At 45.5% G+C, this 21,765-nt stretch overlaps 1 protein-coding gene across 1 annotated transcript in view; it reads left to right on the top strand.

Annotated features, from left to right (window-relative positions):
- Positions 1-20,298, top strand: part of MAML2 (mastermind like transcriptional coactivator 2) — a 150,670-nt gene extending 130,372 nt beyond the window's left edge. The window contains exons 3-5 of the mRNA XM_053385652.1: positions 5,072-5,251; positions 9,145-9,256; positions 18,004-20,298. Coding sequence (XP_053241627.1) covers positions 5,072-5,251; positions 9,145-9,256; positions 18,004-18,995 — 1,284 coding nt within the window. The 3' untranslated portion in view covers positions 18,996-20,298. The remainder of the gene's footprint in view (positions 1-5,071; positions 5,252-9,144; positions 9,257-18,003) is intronic.
- The last annotated feature ends 1,467 nt before the right edge of the window (positions 20,299-21,765 follow it).

The following is a 21,765-nucleotide window of genomic DNA, read 5'->3' as shown; positions in this document are numbered from 1 at the left end:
AATGCTTGGCTCATTGAATTCCATCCTTGTTTGCTTGTTTTTGTTTTTTTAATTAATTTTTTATTCAGTTTTCTTTTTCATTCGTGACATACATCTCATATCCATAACATTTTCTGTTCATTCCTTCCTCCCTCCCCTCCTAGGCTTCCCCCAACTTCCGCTTCTGATTTGTTTCTGCTTTCACCCACCTTGCTACCTCCTAAAAGAAAAAATACTAATAGCATACTTACACAATAACATCTGAACTATAAACATAAAAATGAAAATAAATACACCATATAATTTCCCTATCTTCGACATATTTTCTAATACAGTGGTACCTCGGGTTAAGTACTTAATTCGTTCCAGAGGTCTGTTCTTAACCTGAAACTGTTCTTAACCTGAAGCACTACTTTAGCTAATGGGGCCTCCTGCTGCTGCCGTGCCACCAGAGCACGATTTCTGTTCTCCTCCTGAAGCAAAGTTCTTAACCTGAGGTACTATTTCTGGGTTAGCGGAGTCTGTAACTGGAAGCGTATGTAACCTGAAGCGTATGTAACCCGAGGTACCAATGTAGTAATGATGCGAATGTTTATTTAAATCCTGCCATCAAGTCTATAGACTTTCTTTGTTTCTGCTTAGAATCCTGTCTTGGTAAGGTAAAGGTAAAGGGACCCCTGACCATTAGGTCCAGTTGTGGCCGACTCTGGGGTTGCAGCGCTCATCTCGCTTTATTGGCCAAGGGAGCTGGCTTACAGCTTCCGGGTCATGTGGCCAGCATGACCAAGCTGCTTCTGGCGAAGCAGAGCAGCGCACAGAAACGCCATTTACCTTCCCGCTGGAGCGGTACCTATTTATCTATTTGCACATTGACGTGCTTTCGAACTGCTAGGTTGGCAGGAGCAGGGACCGAGCAACGGGAGCTCACCCCATCATGGGGATTTGAACCGCCGACCTTCTGATTGGCAAGTCCTAGGCTCTGGTTTAACCCACAGTGCCATCCGCGTCTGATATATACAGCAGTACCTCAGTTCTTGAACGAAATCTGTTCCGGAAGCCCGGTCAAAAACCAAGGTGTGGCTTCCCATTGATTGCAAGAGGTTCTTCCCCTCAGCAGAAGCTGCGTTGCACGTTCGGCTTCTGAAAAACGTTCAAAAAAGGAAGCATTTATGAAATATACTCAGAGTCGAGAGTGGATTTCATGCTCTTTATTCAGCTCATAATTGTGAGGAGGAATGGAAGTTCCCCCAGAATGTCTGCTTTATATACATTATTTACACAATGGGCCCCACGTGATTGGCTAATTCTGGGATTTTCCTGTAGGCCAATCAGGTTGCGAATTCACTTCCACCTGGAGCTGGATTGGGTGGCTCCTGTGGACCAATCAGACTGCTGCATTCTGAATCTTATTGTTCTAGGACCAATCAGACTGCTGCATTTTGGATCCTATTCAACTCAGTACATAACAATTTACTTCTGGGTTTTTGGCTTTCGAGAACTGAAATGTACGACAACGGAGGCGACCGGGAACTGAGGTTCCACTGTAGTGCTATATCTCAAAGTCAGCCCTGTACCCCACAACTTCACTGTGGTTCAGTGAGGACGAAGATATTAATTTTCCAATCAGAAATTGCTCTCTGATGCCACCATTTCCACCTGCTGTCTTTCAGGAAGTAGTAGCGTCAGGGACGGGGGATTTTTGGTGGCAAAGTAACCAGTAACTCCTTCCTTGCTGCACCCCAGTTTGGTAAGAAAGTAAAACAGATCATCACCAGTTATAAGCCTGCGTATTGAAGAAGACACTAAGGAAAGCACATGTTTTGTATTTTAGGATTTAGGGGCAGGTAGTAGCTCACTAGGAGGAAAGCAGGTGGTGCTGTGGGTTAAACCACAGAGCCTAGGACTTGCCGATCAGAAGGTCGGTGGTTCAAATCCCCGTGATGGGGTGAGCTCCCATTTCTCGGTCCCTGCTCCTGCCAACCTAGCAGTTCGAAAGCACTTCAAGTGCAAGTAGATAAGTAGGTACCGCTCCGGCGGAAAGGCAAACGCCGTTTCCGTGCGCTGCTCTGGTTCGCCAGAAGCGGTTTAGTCATGCTGGCCACATGACCTGGAAGCTGTACGCCGGCTCCCTTGGCCAGTAAAGCGAGATGAGCGCCGCAACCCCAGAGTCGGCCACAACTGGACCTAATTGTCAGGGTTCCCTTTACCTTTACCTTTACTAGTAGCTTACTGGCAGAGTCTCTGCATTGCATACAGAAGCTCCAAAGTTCAATCTCTGGCACCTCCAAGTAGGGCTAAGAGAGACCCCTGGCTCTGCTGCCAGTCAGCGTAGGAAATATTGAGGTGGATGGACCAGTCATCTGACTTGATACAAGGCAACTTCCTGTATTCCTATGATTCTTGCTTTCAGACACTTTTACCCAGAGAAAGTGATGAAATGTTGGCCCACGGGAATTCAGAAGTGTGTGTCGTCGTGGACATTTTATAAAATAAAATAAAATAAATGCAGCCCTGTTTGATCGCGCATAGACACCCTGTAGCCCAGACAGGAAATATGTCAGACTGCCCCGGCAGGAGGCTGCACTGAGCACGTGCAGAAGCAAACAAGACACCACTTCATGATTCATCCCGGCCAACCTTTGTGCGCCTTTCAAGGCTTGACAAGGCTGGTGACGAAGGGCTGCTTTGCCGTTGCTGTTGCTACGTGATCGCAAGAGCAAATCTGGAGCTTAAGGAAGGACGCAACTCTCTCTCTGGGGTCCCGATTATCTGTCCGCCATCTATTTCACAGGCTTCGATATATGTCTTAATCACCAAGGTTTCTAAGCGGTGTACATTAAAAAATTACAAAAAAAGCATATGCAACAGATAAAATCAATTATCATAAAGGGAGAAAAGGACCTTGAATCAATGGAATGGAAAGTTCTTTGTCGAACACCTAAAATTCAGCAGGGAGTTGGGGCTGGTTCAGTCTTAGCCGGGAGGGAGCTCCACCAAGTCAGACCCACAATACTGAATATATGGCTTCTGGTGGTTATGAGCTGAGCATCTGAGCCATGTGGAGGAGCAGGGTCAGAGACGTGTGTGTGTGCTGCCCAGCTTATATGAAAAAAAGCAAAGTGCGGTAGTTTCTGGAGAAATGAAATAATTTTTATTCCTTAGTTTTGCCATAAACTTCAGAGCAGTGAGTGGGGGACATCTGCACTGTCTGTGCAAAGTGAAACCAGATGAATCCCATTACAGGATACAAAAAGACAACAATATTAAAGGAAGAGCGTAGCTTGGAAATGGAATGCAAAGCCAATCTGTTTAGCCATAATTTCAAAATTCTTTAAGGAGGACGGTAGTTTGCACAAGACCTTAGCAAACAGCAACCTTAAAATATCTTGCAACCTAAGATTAATCAGTCACCCACTTTTTAAAACGTCTCTTTAACCAATTGCTCTCACCCCTGCTGTGTACCCATCTGTACTGGTTCCTCTTTGAAAATGGACTTTTCAAATCTGATTCAGGGGCACCATTAGATGGAGACAAAAGGAGCCCACTGTTGGTCCCTGCTTGGACCAGGAGGTCAGTTTTGTCCCGTTCCATCAGTTTCCCCAACTGTGAGACATTTAGGGCTCATCCCCACTTCTCCTTGTCCCATAACTATAAAGCACAGGTCTGTCGGTTTCCCCCCGCTGTATTCCTTTCCCATGGAAAACCCACTCTTTAGTGCTAAATTGGAGCAAATGTCAATCTGGAAAAGTCCTGAATTGCCATTTGTTCCAACTGAGTGCAAAAGAGCAGTTTTTTCCAGGGGGGATCAGCAGGACCTGAGGAAGTGTGGATGAACCCTTAGTTTGTCCCATTTAATTGAATGGAAACCACTGATAACTAAAGGTTCCTTGACTAGAGTGAGATGCCTTGTTAATGGCCTAGCCCTGTCCATGGTTCTGTTTCTTGGTCACGGTAGAGTGTGACAGAGATAGAAACTTTTTTTGAGAGAGAGAGAATATATTTTTGTGGTTTATATTTTTGTGATTTTAAAATGGCTTATAATGTTGTTTTTTCAATTGTTGCTACCTGCCCTGGGATCTTAGGGTGAATGGCGGGTAATTAATTAACACAAACAGCAAGCAATGGTACAGGTTGCCTAGCGAAGCACTGGGATTACCTGTTGGGGAAGCCAAAGTTGCATCTTGCATAGTAGATCCTGCATTGATCAGGAGGCTAGACCAGATGACATACACAGTCCCTTCTGACTCTATAATTCTAGTACTTTTGGGATGTGTTACAGTCTCTGGGCACAGACACACATTGCACCCTAATTTCAGATCCTTGGCAGTGACCATCAAGCACAACCTTGCTTTGAGCTCTGTCTGTGGGCCACGCTAGAGTGTAATAGGGTGTCGGCAGAGCTGGGAGGAATACTGGGAAATGGCTTGAGACAAATACAGTGGTACCTCGGGTTAAGAACTTAATTCGTTCTGGAGGTCTGTTCTTAACCTGAAACTGTTCTTAACCTGAGGTACCACTTTAGCTAATGGGGCCTCCTGCTGCCGCCGCACGATTTCTGTTCTCATCCTGAAGCAAAGCTCTTAACTCGAGGTACTATTTCTGGGTTAGCGGAGTCTGTCACCTGAAGCGTATGTAACCTGAAGCATATGTAACCCGAGATACCACTGTAATGAGAGAATGAAAGGATAGCAAATAGACAGATAAGTTCTCCACCCAACAGAGAAGAAAGTTTCAGAAGTGGGTCATGCTGCAGTAACTGCGTTGATGGTTTCTGTTGATGTAGCCACTGCTGTATAATCACACTTATTTCTACAAACAGCTACGGCGGCTCTCCTTTGAGCTCCTGTAAGCTCCTGTTAGAAAGCCACGGTTTTCTGCTGCAACCACAGGAGTAGTCCTGTAATTTTCCCCGTGCTTCTCTTAATTTCCTCATCCCGGTTTCTGCTGCAGCCGTCCCATGGCTGAACGCAGAAGGCCCCATCTTTTAATCAGCCTCCAAATGCTTGAGGAAGCCTTGATTTTCCATTTTTGCCCATGTGCATCTTTGCGAGCCTTTATCATCCTCTTTTTTTCCTTCTTCTTTCTTTTGTAGGATCAACACTCCGTGCTGAGCCAAAGCGCAGGCCCCAATCCAACGTCAAACGCTTGCACGAATCCAAATGCTGCGAGCGGCTACATGAACTCACCTCAGCAAGCTCTGCTGAATCAGCAGCTGAAGCAACAACTCCTTTTGCAGCACCAGCAGCAGCAACAAAAGATACTAACTGAAGCAGTAAATTTTCAGTTTCCCTATTTTATTTTCCATGTAAATCGGTGTCATGTAGAATTCAGAAGCTGGTATTGCGAAAACAGCTACTGGGCCATTCTTAGTCTGCCCATTTCACCTGCTCTGCTTGTATTTGGAGGGTGAGGGAAGATCCCACAGGAGCAAATGGGAGCTTTTGTTTTCCATGGGAGCTTTTGTTTTCATGAGAGCTTTTGTTTTCCATGGAAGCTTTTGTTTTTCCAATGGGAGCTTTTTTTCCAACACAGATTGCAAGCGTGGGGCGCCATTTCTTGATCAGGAACACAGTGGGTGGCAGAGGGTTGAAGGCCCACCCCCATGCCCTATGCTAGGGTCCCAATCCAGACTGTTAAAGTGCAAATAGATTCCCTGCACCAATTGCACACGGGTGCAATTCCCACAACAGACCCTCCCGTGGATTTAGAGTAGTGCAAAACCACAGCTAGTGAGTGTGTAAAGATTGGGGTGTGCTGTCTAGGTTAAACTTCATGCGGAATGCAAAGCTGTCATACTCTGAGTCAGACCTCCGCTTTGTCCTTTCGACACTTCCCGGTGTCTTGTATTTTTATTCTTATTTTTGAAATAATTTTTATTTGATTTTACAAGTATAGAGTTATAACAACACAAAATACATATCCATATTTGGAGATTTCTCGATTTCCCACATTCCCCTCCATGGGTCCTATTATAAACCTTTTCAACTGCATATTATTTCATTGTCCAAATTTTATATCTCTCCAGTTTATCCTTAATATCGTCTACATTACAAGTGTTTTTGCAATCCTGCTAATTTTTTCATCTGCTTACAGTGGTCTCTCAAGTAAATTACTCTCAAGTAAATTATGAACTTTTCCCATTCTTTATTGAAGCTTTGGTCTTCTTGGCTCCTGAGCTTTCCGGTCAGTTTTGCCATTATGGCATAATCCAACAGCTTAGTTTGTCATTCTTCCCTGGTAGGGACTTTGTCTTCTTTCCATCGCTGGGCTAGTAGCATCCATGCACCTGTGGCTGCGTACATAGAAAGTCTTTTCTGCTCCTTTGGTTCCTGGCGCCTTGCGGAGTTGCCTGGAGGTCCTTTGAATTGGGGATGCTAAGGAATTAAACCTGCCACACCTTTTGCATGTGGAGCGTGTGCTTGTTTGGTTTTTTTGCCACCAGCATTGGTCCTTTCTCCCCTTTCCAACCTTGCAGTGATTCCTCAGTGCAAATTAGCAGCCTGACACAGGGAGGTTGGGGAGGCTGTACGTTCAGCCATAAGGAAAGCAGGTTACAGGGCAGCCAAGTTGCTGGCGCACAGCAGCAAAGTTCCATTTCCTTCCTCAGCAGATGCTGGCAGCGCACAGGGACCACCCATGCTCAGTGCCTGCATACCTTCAGGCGACACTTTCTCTGCTTACTGGAAACCTCTCGCAGACTGCAGAGCTGGGCCGAAAATCCCTTCCTTCTGTAGGAAGAGAGAACTCCTTTTGACAATCTGCTGAGAGGGAAAGAGAGGGAGAGTTACGGCATTTGAAAAACCAGTTTTTAGCCAATTCGTGCTGCTGGCTTCTCCCCTCTCCCCTTTTTTTTTGGGGGGGGGGGTGTTAGCAGGGAAGTTTACCAAGTATGTCAAAAGTAGGCATGGATCTTAGCAGCCAGAAGACCAAAGTCCCAGATCCAGCTGGCTTTCTGCAAGCCACCCTCTCTTTTTTTATACCCCATTTGCAGGCAGTATGGGGATAATAAGGCCGGTCTACCTTGTAAGGCAGGGGACGCGGGTGGCGCTCTGGGTTAAACCACAGAGCCTAGGGCTTGCCGATCAGAAGGTTGGCAGTTCAAATCCCCGTGACAGGGTGAGCTCCTGTTGCTCAGTCCCTGCTCCTGCCAACCTGGCAGTTCGAAAGCACATCCAAGAATAAGTAGATAAATAGGTACCACTCTGGCAGGAAGGTTTCCGTGTGCTGCTCTGGTTTGCCAGAAGCGGCTCAGTCATGCTGGCCAGATGACCCAGAAGCTATACGCCGGCTCCCTCGGCCAATAAAGCGAGATGAGCACCGCAACCCCAGAGTCGTCTGCGACTGGACCTAATGGTCAGGGGTCCCTTTACCTTTACCTTACCTTGTAAGGTTGTTGTAAAGCATGGATAGGGAACCAGTTGTTGTCGTCATTGGGCATGATGACTGGGGCTGATGGGAGATGGCGTCTCAACACCATTTGGAGAGCCTCGGGTTAGACAGTGGAACGGACTCCCTTGGGAGGCGGGAGATTTTTAAGCAGCGGTTGGGAGGCCATGTCTCATGGATGCTTTAGTTTCCTTCATTGCAAGGGTTTGGACTAGATGACCCTAAGGGTCCCTTCAGTTCCATGATCCCTGTTGCAAAGGTTACTGAAATAATTGTGTGTAGTGTTCAGAACACAATTGCTGGGTATGGGTTTATTATTCTGTCCAGGTTTGGCAGCAAGGGGAGCGTTTTTCTAAGGTTAATAATGGCACTGGGGATGCAGTTTTCATTAGAATTGTGACTGGGGATGGAAGGGTTAAAAATTTCCTTTCCCCCACCCCCACCCCCTTTCTCCCTATGTCTTGATGAAAATAGTGAGGCCCACTACATTTATAATTAAAACTTTAAAAACCTGATGTAGTTGGTAACTGTGCCCTTAGAATCACATACAGTTTTGTTTCAAGTTTTGTATTCCCTAGCATTTTCCATAGATTTGAAGCATACAGCCAATAGTAGTAGTAGTTGTTGTTATTGTTAGTATTATTATTAGTAGTAGTAATAAAGGTAAAGGGACCCCTGATCATTAGGTCCAGTCGTGGCCGACTCTGGGGTTGTGGTGCTCATCTCGCTTTATTGGCTGAGGGAGCCGGCGTACAGCTTCCGGGTGATGTGGCCAGCATGACTAAGCCGCTTCTGGCGAACCAGAGCAGCACACGGAAATGCCGTTTACTTTCCCGCCAGAGTGGTACCTATTTATCTACTTGCACTTTGACGTGCTTTCGAACTACTAGGTTGGCAGGAGCAGGGACTGAGCAACGGGAGCTCACCATGTCCTGGGGATTTGAACCGCCGACCTTCTGATCGGCAAGTCCTAGGCTCTATGGTTTAACTCACAGCGCCACCCGCGTCACATTATTATTAGTAGTAGTAGTAGTAAAGGTAAAGGTACCCCTGCCCGTACGGGCCAGTCGTGTCCGACTCTAGGGTTGTGCGCTCATCTCACTTAAGAGGCCGGGAGCCAGCGCTGTCCGAAGACACTTCCTGGTCACGTGGCCAGCGTGACGAAGCTGCTCTGGCAAGCCAGCACCAGCGCAGCACACGGAAACGCCGTTTACCTTCCCGCTGTAAAGCGGTACCAATTTATCTACTTGCACTTAGGGGTGCTTTCGAACTGCTAGGTGGGCAGGAGCTGGGACCGAAAGACGGGAGCTCACCCCGCCATGGGGATTCGAACCACCGACCATACGATCGGCAAGTCCTAGGCTCTGTGGTTTAACCCACAGCGCCACCCACGTCCCATTAGTAGTAGTAGTAGTAGTAGTTAAATGCCACCCATCTGACTGGGGTGCCCCAGGCACTCTGGGTGGCTTCCAGCAAAATATAAAAAGCACAATCAAACATTTAAAGCTTCCCTATACACAACCCTCATCCTCTTTTTGTTGACCTAACCAGTTTCCTGACACCCCACCTGATGTCATATGGGAAGGTGGCAAAATCTGTACGTCAGAAACATCTGCAAAACCTCCCCATGCTTCCTCCTGCGCCATGGCCTTGAAACCGGCATCGCAGGAGTCTCCCCCGAATACAACAGCCGTTTGAGCTACGTTCGCGTTCAGATCGCTCGCCTTTTGGCTAACTGAAAAAATGGGTTCACCTTCTCTTTTCTTTCTAATCCTGCAGGAGAAAATGACTCCGCAAGATCAGCTGAACCGGCACTCGACGAGGCCCCCGCCAGATTATAAAGACCAAAGAAGGAACCCGGTCAACATGCAGCAAACACATCAGTATTCAGGTAAACACGTTTGAAGGCAGCAGTAAACAAGAGGGCAGCTGCCAATGACTCGACTGGTTTTGAGTACAGTTGTACCTTGGTTTTCGAATTTAATCCGTTCCGGGAGTCCGTTCCTGTTATGTACTAAGCTTGGATCCTAGAACAATAGGCTAGTAGGATCCTAGAATGCAACAACTGATTGGCTTGCAGGAAAAGACCAATCAGGCTCCAGGAGGAAGTTAATCAACCTATTAGGCTGGTAGGATCGTAGAATGCAACAACTGACTGGCCTGCAGGAAAAGACCAATCAGGCTCCAGGAGGGAAGCAGAAGCAGCCAATCAGACGGGACTCATTGTGTAAATAATGTATATAAAAGCCTGAGGTTTGAGGGGCAATTCAATAATAATAATAATAATAATAATAATAATAATAATAATAATAATAATAATAATTTATTATTTGTACCCCGCCCATCTGGCTGGGTTTCCCCAGCCACTCTGGGTGGCTTCCAACAAAGATGAAAGATACACTAAAATGTCACATATTAAAAACTTCCCTGAACAGGGCTGCCTTCAGATGTCTTCTGAATGTCAGGTAGATGTTTTTCTCTTTGACATCTGATGGGAGGGCGTTCCACAAGGCGGGCGCCACTACCAAGAAGGCCCTCTGCCTGGTTCCCTGTAACTTGGCCTCTCGCAGTGAGGGAACCGCCAGAAGGCCCTCGGAGCTGGACCTCAGTGTCCGGGCAGAACGATGGGGGAGGAGACGCTCCTTCAGATATACTGGACCGAGGCCGTTTAGGGCTTTAAAGGTCAGCACCAACACTTTGAATTGTGCTCGGAAACGTACTGGGAGCCAATGTAGGTCTTTCAAGACCAGTGTTATATGGTCTCGGCGGCCGCTCCAAGCCACCAGTCTAGCTGCCGCATTCTGGATTAGTTGTAGTTTCCGGGTCGCCTTCAAAGGTAGCGCCACGTAGAGCGCATTGCAGTAGTCCAAGCGGGAGATAATCACTGTTTTACAAGCTGCAATAAAGAGCATGAAATCAGTACAGGACTCCGAGTATATTTCAGTTCGACTCCCAGAACAGTTCGAAAACCAAGGTGCGGCTTCCGATTGGCTGCAGGAGTGTCCTGCAGCCAATCAGAAGCCACGCAGACATTCGGCTTCTGAAAATCGTTCAAAAACCAGAACAATCACTTCCAGTTTTTGAGTGTTCATGAGCCGAAACGTTCGAGTTCAAAGGCGTTCGGCTTCCGAGGTTCCATTGTATGGGAAATGTAGCCCTCTGCCCCACTGACAGTTCGCAACCCCACCTGTCTCTGGGTTCAGGCCAGTGACCCGTCTAGACCAGCATTCTGCTCTCACAGTGGCCCACCAGATTCCCGCAAGAAGTCCACAAGCAGCACTTGAGTTGGACAACACTCTCCCCTCCTGCGGTTTCAGAGGTGGCATGTATTGAGAAACACACCGCCCCTGAAAATGGAGGTGGTGTTGAGGAAATTTAAAATAGGTTCCTAGGCTGGAAGTATCCCCTGCCTCTTAATGGTCTGCGAAATATACTCGGAGTCGAGAGTGGATTTCATGCTCTTTATTCAGCTCATAGTGGTGAGGAGGAATGGAAGTTCCTCCAGAATGTCTGCTTTATATACATTATTTACACAATGGGCCCCACGTGATTGGCTAATCCTGTAGGCCAATCAGGTTGCGGATTCACTTCCACCTGGAGCTGGATTGGGTGGCTCCTGTGGACCAATCAGACTGCTACATTCTGGACCCTATTGTTCTAAGACCAATAAGACTGCTGCATTCTGAATCCTATTGTTCTAGGACCAATCAGACTGCTGCATTTTGGATCCTCTTTAACTCAGTACATAACAGTCTGGCTGGAGGATAGAGAGGGATGTGCATGCATGTGTAGAAATTAAGCTACTGTGTAAAGGTAAAATTTGCATCCATCGCTCGGCTCGCTTTTGCCTCTCGCTCCACCCATCACTGGCATTTGGCCCTGAGAAGAGCACGCAGCCCTCAGGCGGAAGACGTCTCCCTGCCCCACTTAGGAAGGGTGCATGTGACGGACATCTATTTGCAAACTAAGGGTGCTTGTCTGGAAGCCAGGACTGGTAAACCCTACTCAGACCTTATAAAAATGTGCAGGAATGTTTGCACTGGCTCCACCCCACCCCACCCCACCCCCAGCCTCCATACTTTGGTTTTGTAGCCTTTTCCACCCAAATATCCATATGTGCATTTTTATTTTAACTGAAACCGTATTGCAAAATCAACAGACGCGTGCAGTCGGATTGTTAGCTGTGTTCCGCTCCGTGTGTAAGTCTGGGAGTAGTGAATAAGGTCAATGCACTTGGAAATGCAGACTGAACTAAATCCTCTGCCCTCCCTATCCCGGAGTGGGGGCCCGAGGGGCTGTATGCCTCACCCCTTGCGCCAATTGTCATTCCTGGGCGTGAATTTAAAAAACGACACATCCCCCAGTATCACTGGCTCACTCCTCTTGGTATCGAAGGTCTGGTAATGTTTTCTGCTCGACACTAATTGGAGTGAAATTTCTCCCCATCTGGTCTAAATCAGTGTGGCCAAAAAAAGGGGGGAGGGTGCTAAAAATAGCAAGCAGTTCAGAGGGGGAAAAGGAAACTTTGTCTTTGGAGTGAGATAGAAAACCAATGTCCCAACCGCGGTGCCCTTTTAGGCAACTCATGTCTCTACCGAAAGAATATAGGGCTTGCGAGTCAACATGTTCCAGCTTTGCTTCAAGAGACTCCAAAACTCTTTGGTATCTTTTGCTACGTCTGGAAGGTTGCTTCATTCCAACGGCGGAGGAGGCAATTCTAGCCAGAATGGTTTAGTGGTTAGGGCGCCATTGATGCGCACTGGGTGACCTTGGGCCAGTCACTGCCCCTCATTAGACATCCACCGAAGCTGAACTTTGAGGGATTCAGCTCAGATAAAAGTTAAACCAAGGGTGCCAACTTGAATAAAATACTGGGGAGGGACCAGGTAAGCCCCACCATCCATAATGGATCATGTGACGCAGTACACACATGCCATTTGAACGGCAATGCCCATCAGCTTTGGGGTGGCCGTCCCCCTCAAATATTTTATTGGGGGCCCGAAAGGACCTCGGCCCCTGGAAACGGCAGGAGGGGAGAGGGCTCTTGTGCTCAGGTCCTGGTTGTGAGCTTCCCACAGCCATCTAGTCGGCCACAGTGAGAACAGGGTGCTGGACTAGATGGGACATTCACCTGACCCAGCAGGCTCTTAGTACAGTCTTATATTGCAATCCCATTTCTTAACCTTTTAGCATATATTTGTATGGTGGTGGTGCTGCAGTTGCAGCCCACCTTAGCTCAGCCACAACCTGGTAGTGGGTCCCAACCCAGCAGCGGAAGACGAGTGCTCTCATTTCCTAATGGGACTGTCAGTTCTGTGTCCAGGGCAGCTGTCTACCAGCTCCATCTGGTATGCAGGCTGAGACCTTACCTGCCCACAGACTGTCTTGCCAGAGTGGTGCATGCTCTGGTTATCTCCCGCTTGGACTACTGCAACACGCTCTACGTGAGGCTACCTTTGAAGGTTACCCGGAAACTACAACTAACCCAGAATGTGGCAGCTAGACTGGTGACTGGGAGCGGCCACCAGGACCATATAACACCGGTTCTAAAGGATCTTCATTGGCTCCCAGTGCATTTCTGAGCACGATTCAAAGTGTTGGTACTGACCTTTATTTTATTTTATTTTTTATGATATTTTTATTAAACAGTTTTTAAAATCACACAAATAACACATAATACGTAACAACAACAAATACATAAACAAACAATAACAAAAACAAAACAAAAAGAACAAGTACCATTTCATATCCTAATTTCTTAAGCCTTTCTTCCTCGACTTCCTCATGCCTCCCTTTTCTGTATTCCAAATTCTAGTCAATTACTCAGCAAATCTTCCCTTATTTTACTTTAAGTTTAAGCTAATCTTCCTTATTCTCCTTGTCTTAACCATTGCTAATAGTAACCATTTACTTTCCAGTCCAACATCATTCTAACTTTCATTAATTTTGTAATGTTTCTTTAGATAATCCTTAAACTTTTTCCATTCTTCTTCCGTTGCTTCTCTTCCCTGGTTTCGGATTCTGCTCGTCATTTCTGCCAAGCCCATGTAGTCCATCACCTTCATCTGCCATTCTTCCAGCGTGGGTAGATCCTGTGTCTTCCAGTACTTTGCAATGAGTATTCTGGCTGCTGTTGTAGCATACATAAAGAAAGTTATATCCGTCTTTAACACCCCTTGGCCGACGATGCCCAGGAGAAAGGCCTCTGGTTTCTTAGTGAAGGTATATTTAAATACCTTTTTAAGTTCATTATAGATCATTTCCCAGAATGCCTTAATCTTCGGGCACGTCCACCAAAGGTGAAAGAATGTACCTTCCTTTTCTTTACATTTCCAACAATTATTATCAGGCAAGTGGTAAATCTTTGCAAGCTTGACTGGGGTTATGTACCATCTATAAATCATTTTCATAATGTTTTCTCTTAAGGCATTACATGCCGTGAATTTCATCCCAGTGGTCCACAACTTTTCCCAGTCAGCAAACAAAATATTATGACCAATGTCCTGAGCCCATTTAATCATAGTTGATTTAACCGTTTCATCTTGTGTATTCCATTTCAGCAGCAAATTGTACATTTTTGACAGATTCTTAGTACTGGATTCTAACAGCTCAGTCTCCAATTTTGATTTTTCCACCTGGAAGCCAATTTTACTGTCCAGTTTAAACACTTCATTTATTTGGTGATAGTGCAACCAATCTCTCACCTTGTCTTTTAATTTCTCAAAACTCTGCAATCTCAGTTTGTCCCCTTCCTTTTCCAGAATTTCCCAATATCTTGGCCACTTCGACTCCATATTTAACTTTTTAACTGCCTTCGCTTCCATTGGCGACAGCCACCTTGGGGTTTTGTTTTCTAGCAAATCTTTGTATCTGACCCAGACATTTAATAGTGCTTTTCTAACAATATGGTTTTTAAAACTTTTATGTGCTTTAACCTTGTCATACCACAAATACGCATGCCACCCAAAAATATTGTTGAAACCTTCCAAATCCAAAATGTCTGTGTTTTCAAGAAGCAGCCAATCTTTTAGCCAGCAAAAAGCTGCCGCTTCATAGTACAGTTTAAAGTCTGGCAGGGCAAACCCCCCTCTTTCTTTTGAATCCGTTAATATCTTAAATTTTATTCTGGGCTTCTTGCCCTGCCAGACAAATTTTGATATATCCTTCTGCCACTTCTTGAAACAATCCATTTTATCCATTATTTGTAATGCTTGAAACAAAAACAACATTCTTGGCAATACATTCATTTTTATAACTGCTATTCGACCTAACAAGGAAAGCTTCAAATTTGACCAAATCTCCAAATCTTTTTTCACTTCTGTCCAAGTTTTTTCGTAATTGTCTTTAAATAAGTTCACATTCTTAGCTGTCATATTTATACCCAGGTATTTCACTTTTTTAACCACAGTCAACCCCGTCTCATTCTGAAACCTTTCTTTTTCAACCTGTGTTAAATTTTTCTCCAATACCTTAGTCTTTAACTTATTCAGTTTAAATCCTGCCATTTGACCAAACTCTTGAATTATTTCCAAAACTCTTTTCGTACTAGCTTCTGGCTCTTGTAATGTAAGTACTAGGTCACCTGCAAATGCTCTCAATTTGTATTGTTTAGCTCCGACCTGGATCCCTTTAACCAACTGATCCCTCCTAATCATATTAAGCAAAACCTCCAGGACCGATATAAAAAGTAGAGGGGAGATAGGACACCCCTGACGTGTCCCTTTTTCAATCTTGAACTCTTCTGTAACCACATTGTTTACAATTAATTTTGCTTTCTGTTCAGAATATATTGCACCTATACCGTTTTCAAACCCTTGGCCTACCCCCATCCCCCGGAGGTTCTTCAACATAAAACTCCAAGATATATTGTCAAAGGCTTTCTCGGCATCCACAAATATCAAAACAGCCTTAGTGTTTATATTCACTTCCAACTTCTCCAAAATGTCAATTATATTCCTTACGTTATCCGACAAATGCCTTTTCGGGAGAAAGCCCGCTTGGTCCCCATGAATCTCCTCCATCAAAACTCTTTTCAATCTCTTTGCTAAAATATCAGCAAAGATTTTGTAATCCACATTTAGTAACGAGATGGGTCGGTAGTTCTTAAGTTGAGTCTTTTCAGTCTCTGTCTTTGGTATAAGTGTGATGTAGGCCTCCCTCCACGTATCGGGTGCCCTCCTCCCCTCCATGATCTCATTGCAGACTTCCTTCAAAGGTTGTATCAACCCTTCCTTCAAAACTTTGTAATATTTGGAAGTCAGTCCATCCGGTCCAGGAGATTTGCCCAACGTCATGCTTTGAATGGCATCTTCTATTTCTTGTGCTGATATCTCCTGGTTCAAAATTGTCTTACTTTCCTGCGAAATCTTTTTCAGCCCATTTTTCTCGAGGAATTGTTGTATGTCCATTTCTTTCTGTGGCCCTTGTGTGTACAGTTGTCTAAAGTAGCTCTGAAAGCAGTTCCTAATTTCCACTGGGTTGCATATGTTCTTTCCTCCCACTTCTAAGTTTGTTACCGTGTTGAGTTTTTGCCTCTTCTTTATTTGCCAAGCCAATAACTTGCCACATTTATCCGCAGATTCAAAAGTCTTTTGTCTCATTTGTTTAATTTTCCATTCTATTTCTTGATTCATCAGCTCCATATATTGTGTTTGATACAATTTAATTTCTCTTAAGATCTCTTGCGATTTTGGCTTCAGTCTTAGTTTCCTTTCCCCTTCCTTTATCTTTTCCAAGATTTTCTCTTTCCTCTCATTTTGCTTTCTTTTCTTTAATGAGTTTTGTTGTATCAGAAACCCTCTCATCACGGCTTTACTTGCGTCCCATACTATTCTTTTTTCTACTTTAGTCCTTAAGTTAATTTCAAAATAATCTTTCAAAGTTTTTTGGGCCTTCTTGCAAATCTCCTCGTCTCTAAATAAGGTGTCATTCATTCTCCATCTGAAGGAACCAGTTGTTGTTTGCTTCATCACCATCTTAACTGCGTTATGGTCGGAGAAGGTTTTTGGGCAGATTTCCACTTTCTTTATGTTCGACGCCATACTGCTAGTCACCCAAATTTGGTCAATCCGTGTCCATGTCATTTTGGCTTCAGAAAAGAAGGTTCCCTCTCTTTCTAGTGGGTGTTTTGTTCTCCAAATGTCAATCAAGTCCATATTGTCAGTCATTTAAAAAAAAAGTTTTTGGTAGTCTTCCGTCTTTTGTAACTACCTGTCTTTGTGCTTTGTCCATATTTGTTGAAACTACTCCATTCATGTCACCCATCATGATTAAATTGTAATCCATATAGTCCATCAAAGTTTCATGCAACTTCTTAAAAAATTCTGCTTTCCCTTCATTTGGTGCATATATTCCCACTATCAAAAGTTTTTCTCCTTGAAATTGAATTTCAATTGCCAAATATCTTCCTTGGTCATCTTTAAAAATATGTTTCGGTTGCAAATTTTCCTTTGCATAGATTACCACTCCTCTTTTTTTTACTCTGTCTGAAGATATAAATTCTTGTCCCAATCTCTTATTTATTAATAATTTTCTATGTGCTCTTGTCACATGAGTCTCTTGTAAACAAATCAAGTCCAATTGGTCTTTCTTTAAAGCGTGAAATATATTTTTTCTTTTTCTGGGATTGTTCAAACCGTTACAATTCCAGGTTAGAAGTTGCAAGGCCATGATGGGGTTATTTGCTTCCTCCTACAGCTCCCAGTTGTTGTTCGTCTTTTGTCGGTGGTTCTGTGTCTGTATCTAGTGGTCCCTTACTTGAAGGGTGTCCTTGTCCTGGAAACGTCTCTTTCTGTAGGTCTTCTTCGTGTTCTCCCAAGAACTTGTCTTTATCACTCACTGTCTTTATTCTTCTTTTCTTCCCCTTGTATTTAAAAGACAAGCCTTGGGGAAACTCCCACCTGAATAGTATGTAGTTCCTTTTCAGCAATGTCACCAAGTCCTTGTAATGGCCTCTTGCATCCAAAATACTTTTGGGAATGTCTTTAAAAATCTCAATGTGAAAATCTTCAATTCGAAGGGTTGTTTGATAGTGCAGGTTCAATATTTTTGTCCCTTTAAAGCCCTAAACGGCCTCGGTCCAGTATACGTGAAGGAGCCTCTCCACTCCCATCATTCTGCCCGAACCCTGAGGTCCAGCTCCGAGGGCCTTCTGGCGGTTCCCTCACTGCAAGACGTGAGGTTACAGGGAACCAGGCAGAGGGCCTTCTCGGTAGTGGCGCCTGCCCTGTGGAATGCCCTCCCATGAGATGTCAAGGAAATAAACAACTATCTGACTTTTAGAAGACATTTGAAGGCAGCCCTGTTTAGGGAAGTTTTTAGTGTCTGATGGTTTATTGAGTTTTTAATATTCTGTTGGGAGCCACCCAGAGTGGCTGGGGAAACCCATCACCATGGTGATGGTGGTGGTGATGATGATGATGGTTAGGGACCAACACATAATTCTCTCATGTTCCAAGGACCTGGCAGGGCTAAGAGAAATGTCCAGAGAGTTGTGCTCCTTTTCCTCTGGTAGGGTTGTGATGGGATTCTGGTGGGAGGGTTTCCCATGGATGCTCTGGCCCATGGGTCCTGTTCAGAACCTAGAACTAGATGACCGATAAGAGATTTTCCTTTCTCCTCCCGCCACCCTTTTCCCAGGTGGATCGCCAGCCGTGAGTGCCAGCTCCAACCTCTGCTTTTCCAACTCAATTTCAACTCCCAGCCTATCGCCGCAGGCGTCCGGTCTTTTGACCACCACTCACGGAGCCAGAATGCCTTCCCTCCCGACGACACGCCACATGGTCTGCTACGGGAACATTCCTTGCAGCCAACCGAGCGCGTACAGCGTGGCTGCATCGGGCGCGAGCCAAGTGTCGCAGCACAGGAACCCGAACCAAATGATCCCCAGCCAGCAAAGCAATTCCACAGTATCTCGGCAAGGGCCTCCGGGGCAAGGCAGTAATAATAGCCTGTCGGCGTATGACGGCGGGCCCGGGATCAGCTCTCAGCAAGGCAAACTCAGCTTGAACCAAGGGACTTCTTCTGCACCAAGGCCTCTGAACGTCATGGTCAACTCCAATTCAGCAGCTCAGACCTGGGCCTCACAAGAAACAGGAGCGAAGCAGCAGGAAACACGCAAGGCCGTGGGGTCCCCTTTCCCCGCGGGCAGCCCCTATACAAACCAGCCGCTACAGTGCCCATCTGCCCACCAGCAGTTTCCCCAGCGCGCCATGGGCCCTGCTCCTAACCAGCTGGCCTCCCCCCAGATGAGAACACCAACGGGCCAAATGAACCAAACTCTAAATGGGCAAGCGGCTGGGGCGCCAAAATCCCTGGGGGCAAGGCCTGGCCAGGCACGGGCTCAGACAGTGCCACACTTAAATGCACCGGGGGTGAGCATGGCAGCCCCGAACTCCTTGCTGTCAAACCATTTCCCTTCTAGTAGTAGCCAGGCTTCTGCCAGGGCCTACCAGGGAACCGACCACACCAGCGACCTGGCATTTGACTTTCTGAACCAGCAAGGCGACAGCATCGGGCCGGCCCTCAACAGCGACCCGGACTTCATCGATTCTTTGTTAAAAACAGAGCCGGGTAACGACGACTGGATGAAGGACATCAACCTTGATGAAATCCTAGGTGGCCACTCCTGAGGCCGAGCAGCAGGCGGTTGCAAACTCACAGAGCAGGTGGTGGCGGCGGTGGTGTTTGTTTTTTTAAGGCCCGAAAGCCAGGATTGCACTCCACAAAGTTTTTCAGAGGGAACGTGTCTTTGGAGTGTTTTCAAGAAAACCAAACTTTGCTCTCCCGATGGTTGAAGGGGTTCCTCGTGGTCCGCAATGAGGAGCAAAATCAAAAAGGTGTCTCCACCCGTTCAAAATGTGTAGGCCAATCTTCGTACCTAGAAAGCTAAGCAAGAGCACAGGAGGAGACGTCGGTTGCTTGTCCTACTCTTGTGTAGGCTACAGCTTGTGTAGGTGTTCGCTTGGGCATGCAGACACGCAACCACAAATCTTGAACAGAGAAGAAAAGGTATACCCCCAGATAACGTCCAGCCTGAGACTGTTGAGTTAATTTATCAGGAGCAGCTGTGAGGAATCGGGAAAGTGCATTGATCGAGTGCATACTTTTTATAGAGAGGGTCACAACTTTTATTCCTGCCACAGGTAAGGTCAGAATGACCTACCTGAAACCCTGGAAGACCACAGATTGCCTGTGTAGACAAAGGCAATACCTTGGTTTTCAAACAGTTTAGTTCCCAAATGTTTTGGCTCCCGTGCGTCGCAAACCCGGAAGTGACTGTTCCGGTTTGCGAACTATTTTTGGAAGCTTACCGCAGCCAATCAGAAGCCGCAATTTGGTTTCCAAACGTTTTGGAAGTCGAACGGACTTCCAGAACGGATTCCACATTAACAGTCATGGCTTCCTTCACTGCCCCAAGGAATCCTGGGAGGTATAATTTGTTAAGGATTCTGGGAGATTCGCCATGGCAAAACTTACCAGAAGAATTAAGAAATCAAGATAACATTTTTATATATACATTAAAGAATGGAAAAGGTTTATTGACTATTTACAGATAAATTGTAAACAGATAAGAACATTGGCAGGATTGTTTTAATAACCTGCAGCGTCATAAGAGTGTATATTTAAAGAAGATGAATAAATGAGCAAATTAAGTTAATTGAGATATGCAAAAGATATTAAAAATAAATTTAAGGAACCGCAGAAAGAGAAGGAAGTCAAGCTATGAAATGTCAGAATGATTGTAAAATTAGTGAAATGTATAAACTTGAAAAGTATAAAGTTTTTTTTAAAAAGGGAGGGGTTCTGGGAAATGTTAGGAAACACACACACACACACACACACACACACACACACACACCTGAGCTGGAGTTGTCCAGTTGGTTTAACAACCAACTCTTCTTCCCTGGGAACTCTGGAAATTGCAGTTCTTTAGGAGAACAACTCTCAGCACCCTTAAGAAACTGCGTTTCCCAGGATTCTCTGCTGCTAAAGTGGCACCATAGATGTATAGTGCAGATGTGACCTTGGAATGAGGCAGCTCCCTGTGCCAGATTATTGAAATATTAATGCCTCCATCCAAGGCAGCTACCAAGTGGCTTTGCTGCCTGCCCAGTCTCTTGCTTATAGAGCAGAAGAAATACGGAGTACCAAATAGATTGAGGATTAGAGAATATGGGCCTAAGATTTAACTAGTTAGCTCCAGGGAAATGTGTAATATTTAGCCTCTTCATCCCAACACAAACACACTTGCCTACATTACCTTTCACCTCCGAAAGCATCTTCTCCACAGCCTTCAGGCTCCTAGACCATGAGCTGTTTTCATGTATCTCCCCACTTTAGAGCCAATCAGGGCTCAGATGTGGGGCTGTTCTTTTGGGGTGATCTAGTGGATGTCCTCTGCATAAGGGAATCCCAGTGTCTCTTTACAAACACACACACAAAATGTCAGTGCCAGGGGTCAGCAAACTTTTTCAGCAGGGGGCCGGTCCATTGTCCCTCAGACTTTGTGGGGGGTCGGACTATATTTTGAGGGGGGGGGGAATGAACGAATTCCTATGCCCCACAAATAACCCAGAGATGCATTTTAAATAAAAGGACACATTCTACTCATGGAAAAACATGCTGATTCCCGGACCATGCACGGGCCTGATTTATTTTTTTTATTAAATGCTTTTTATTGGTGTTTCATTTAACACAAACAAACAAAGTACAGTAAAATTCAACAATCATTTACCCACATTCTTTCCCCACACTCTGCTAAGCATTGACTTCCTTCCCTCACTTCAACAGGTTTTCTCAGGTCATTTACTTTTCCACAGTTTCTTATTGTATCCAATCCTATCTACATCGTAAGATTTATTTCAGTCCTGCCAGAGTCTTCAAATTTCTACAGTTATTATTTATGTACTCCATAAATTTACTCCAATCTTTTTGGAATTTTGCTTCCTCCTGATTTCGGATTCTACAGGTCAGTTTTGCTAGTTCCGCATAATCAACCATCTTCGCCTGCCACTCCTCTATTGTTGGTAATTCTGGTACTTTCCATTTTTGGGCTAACAAAGTTCTGGCTAACAAAGTTCTGGGCCGGATTTAGAAGGCGATTGGGCCCGATCTGGGCCCCGGGCCTTAGTTTGCCTACCCATGCCTTATACAGTGGTACCTCTGGATACAAACAGGATCCATTCCAGAGCCCCGTTCGCATCCAGAAGCAAATGTAACTAGCGACGGCATGTCTGCGCACGTGCGTGTCACTTTTCGCAGCTTCTGCGCATGCGTGTGACGTCATTTTGAGCGTCTGTGCATGCGCGAGCGGCAAAACCTGGAAGTAACGCGCTCCGTTACTTCCGGGTTGCCGCGGAGCGCAACTCAAACGCACTCAAGATGAAGCATATTCAACCT

This window comes from Podarcis raffonei, chromosome 4 (assembly GCF_027172205.1).
Source record: "Podarcis raffonei isolate rPodRaf1 chromosome 4, rPodRaf1.pri, whole genome shotgun sequence".
In the NCBI taxonomy this organism is placed as follows: Eukaryota; Metazoa; Chordata; class Lepidosauria; order Squamata; family Lacertidae; genus Podarcis; species Podarcis raffonei.
This window is presented reverse-complemented; position numbering and strand designations above follow the sequence as displayed.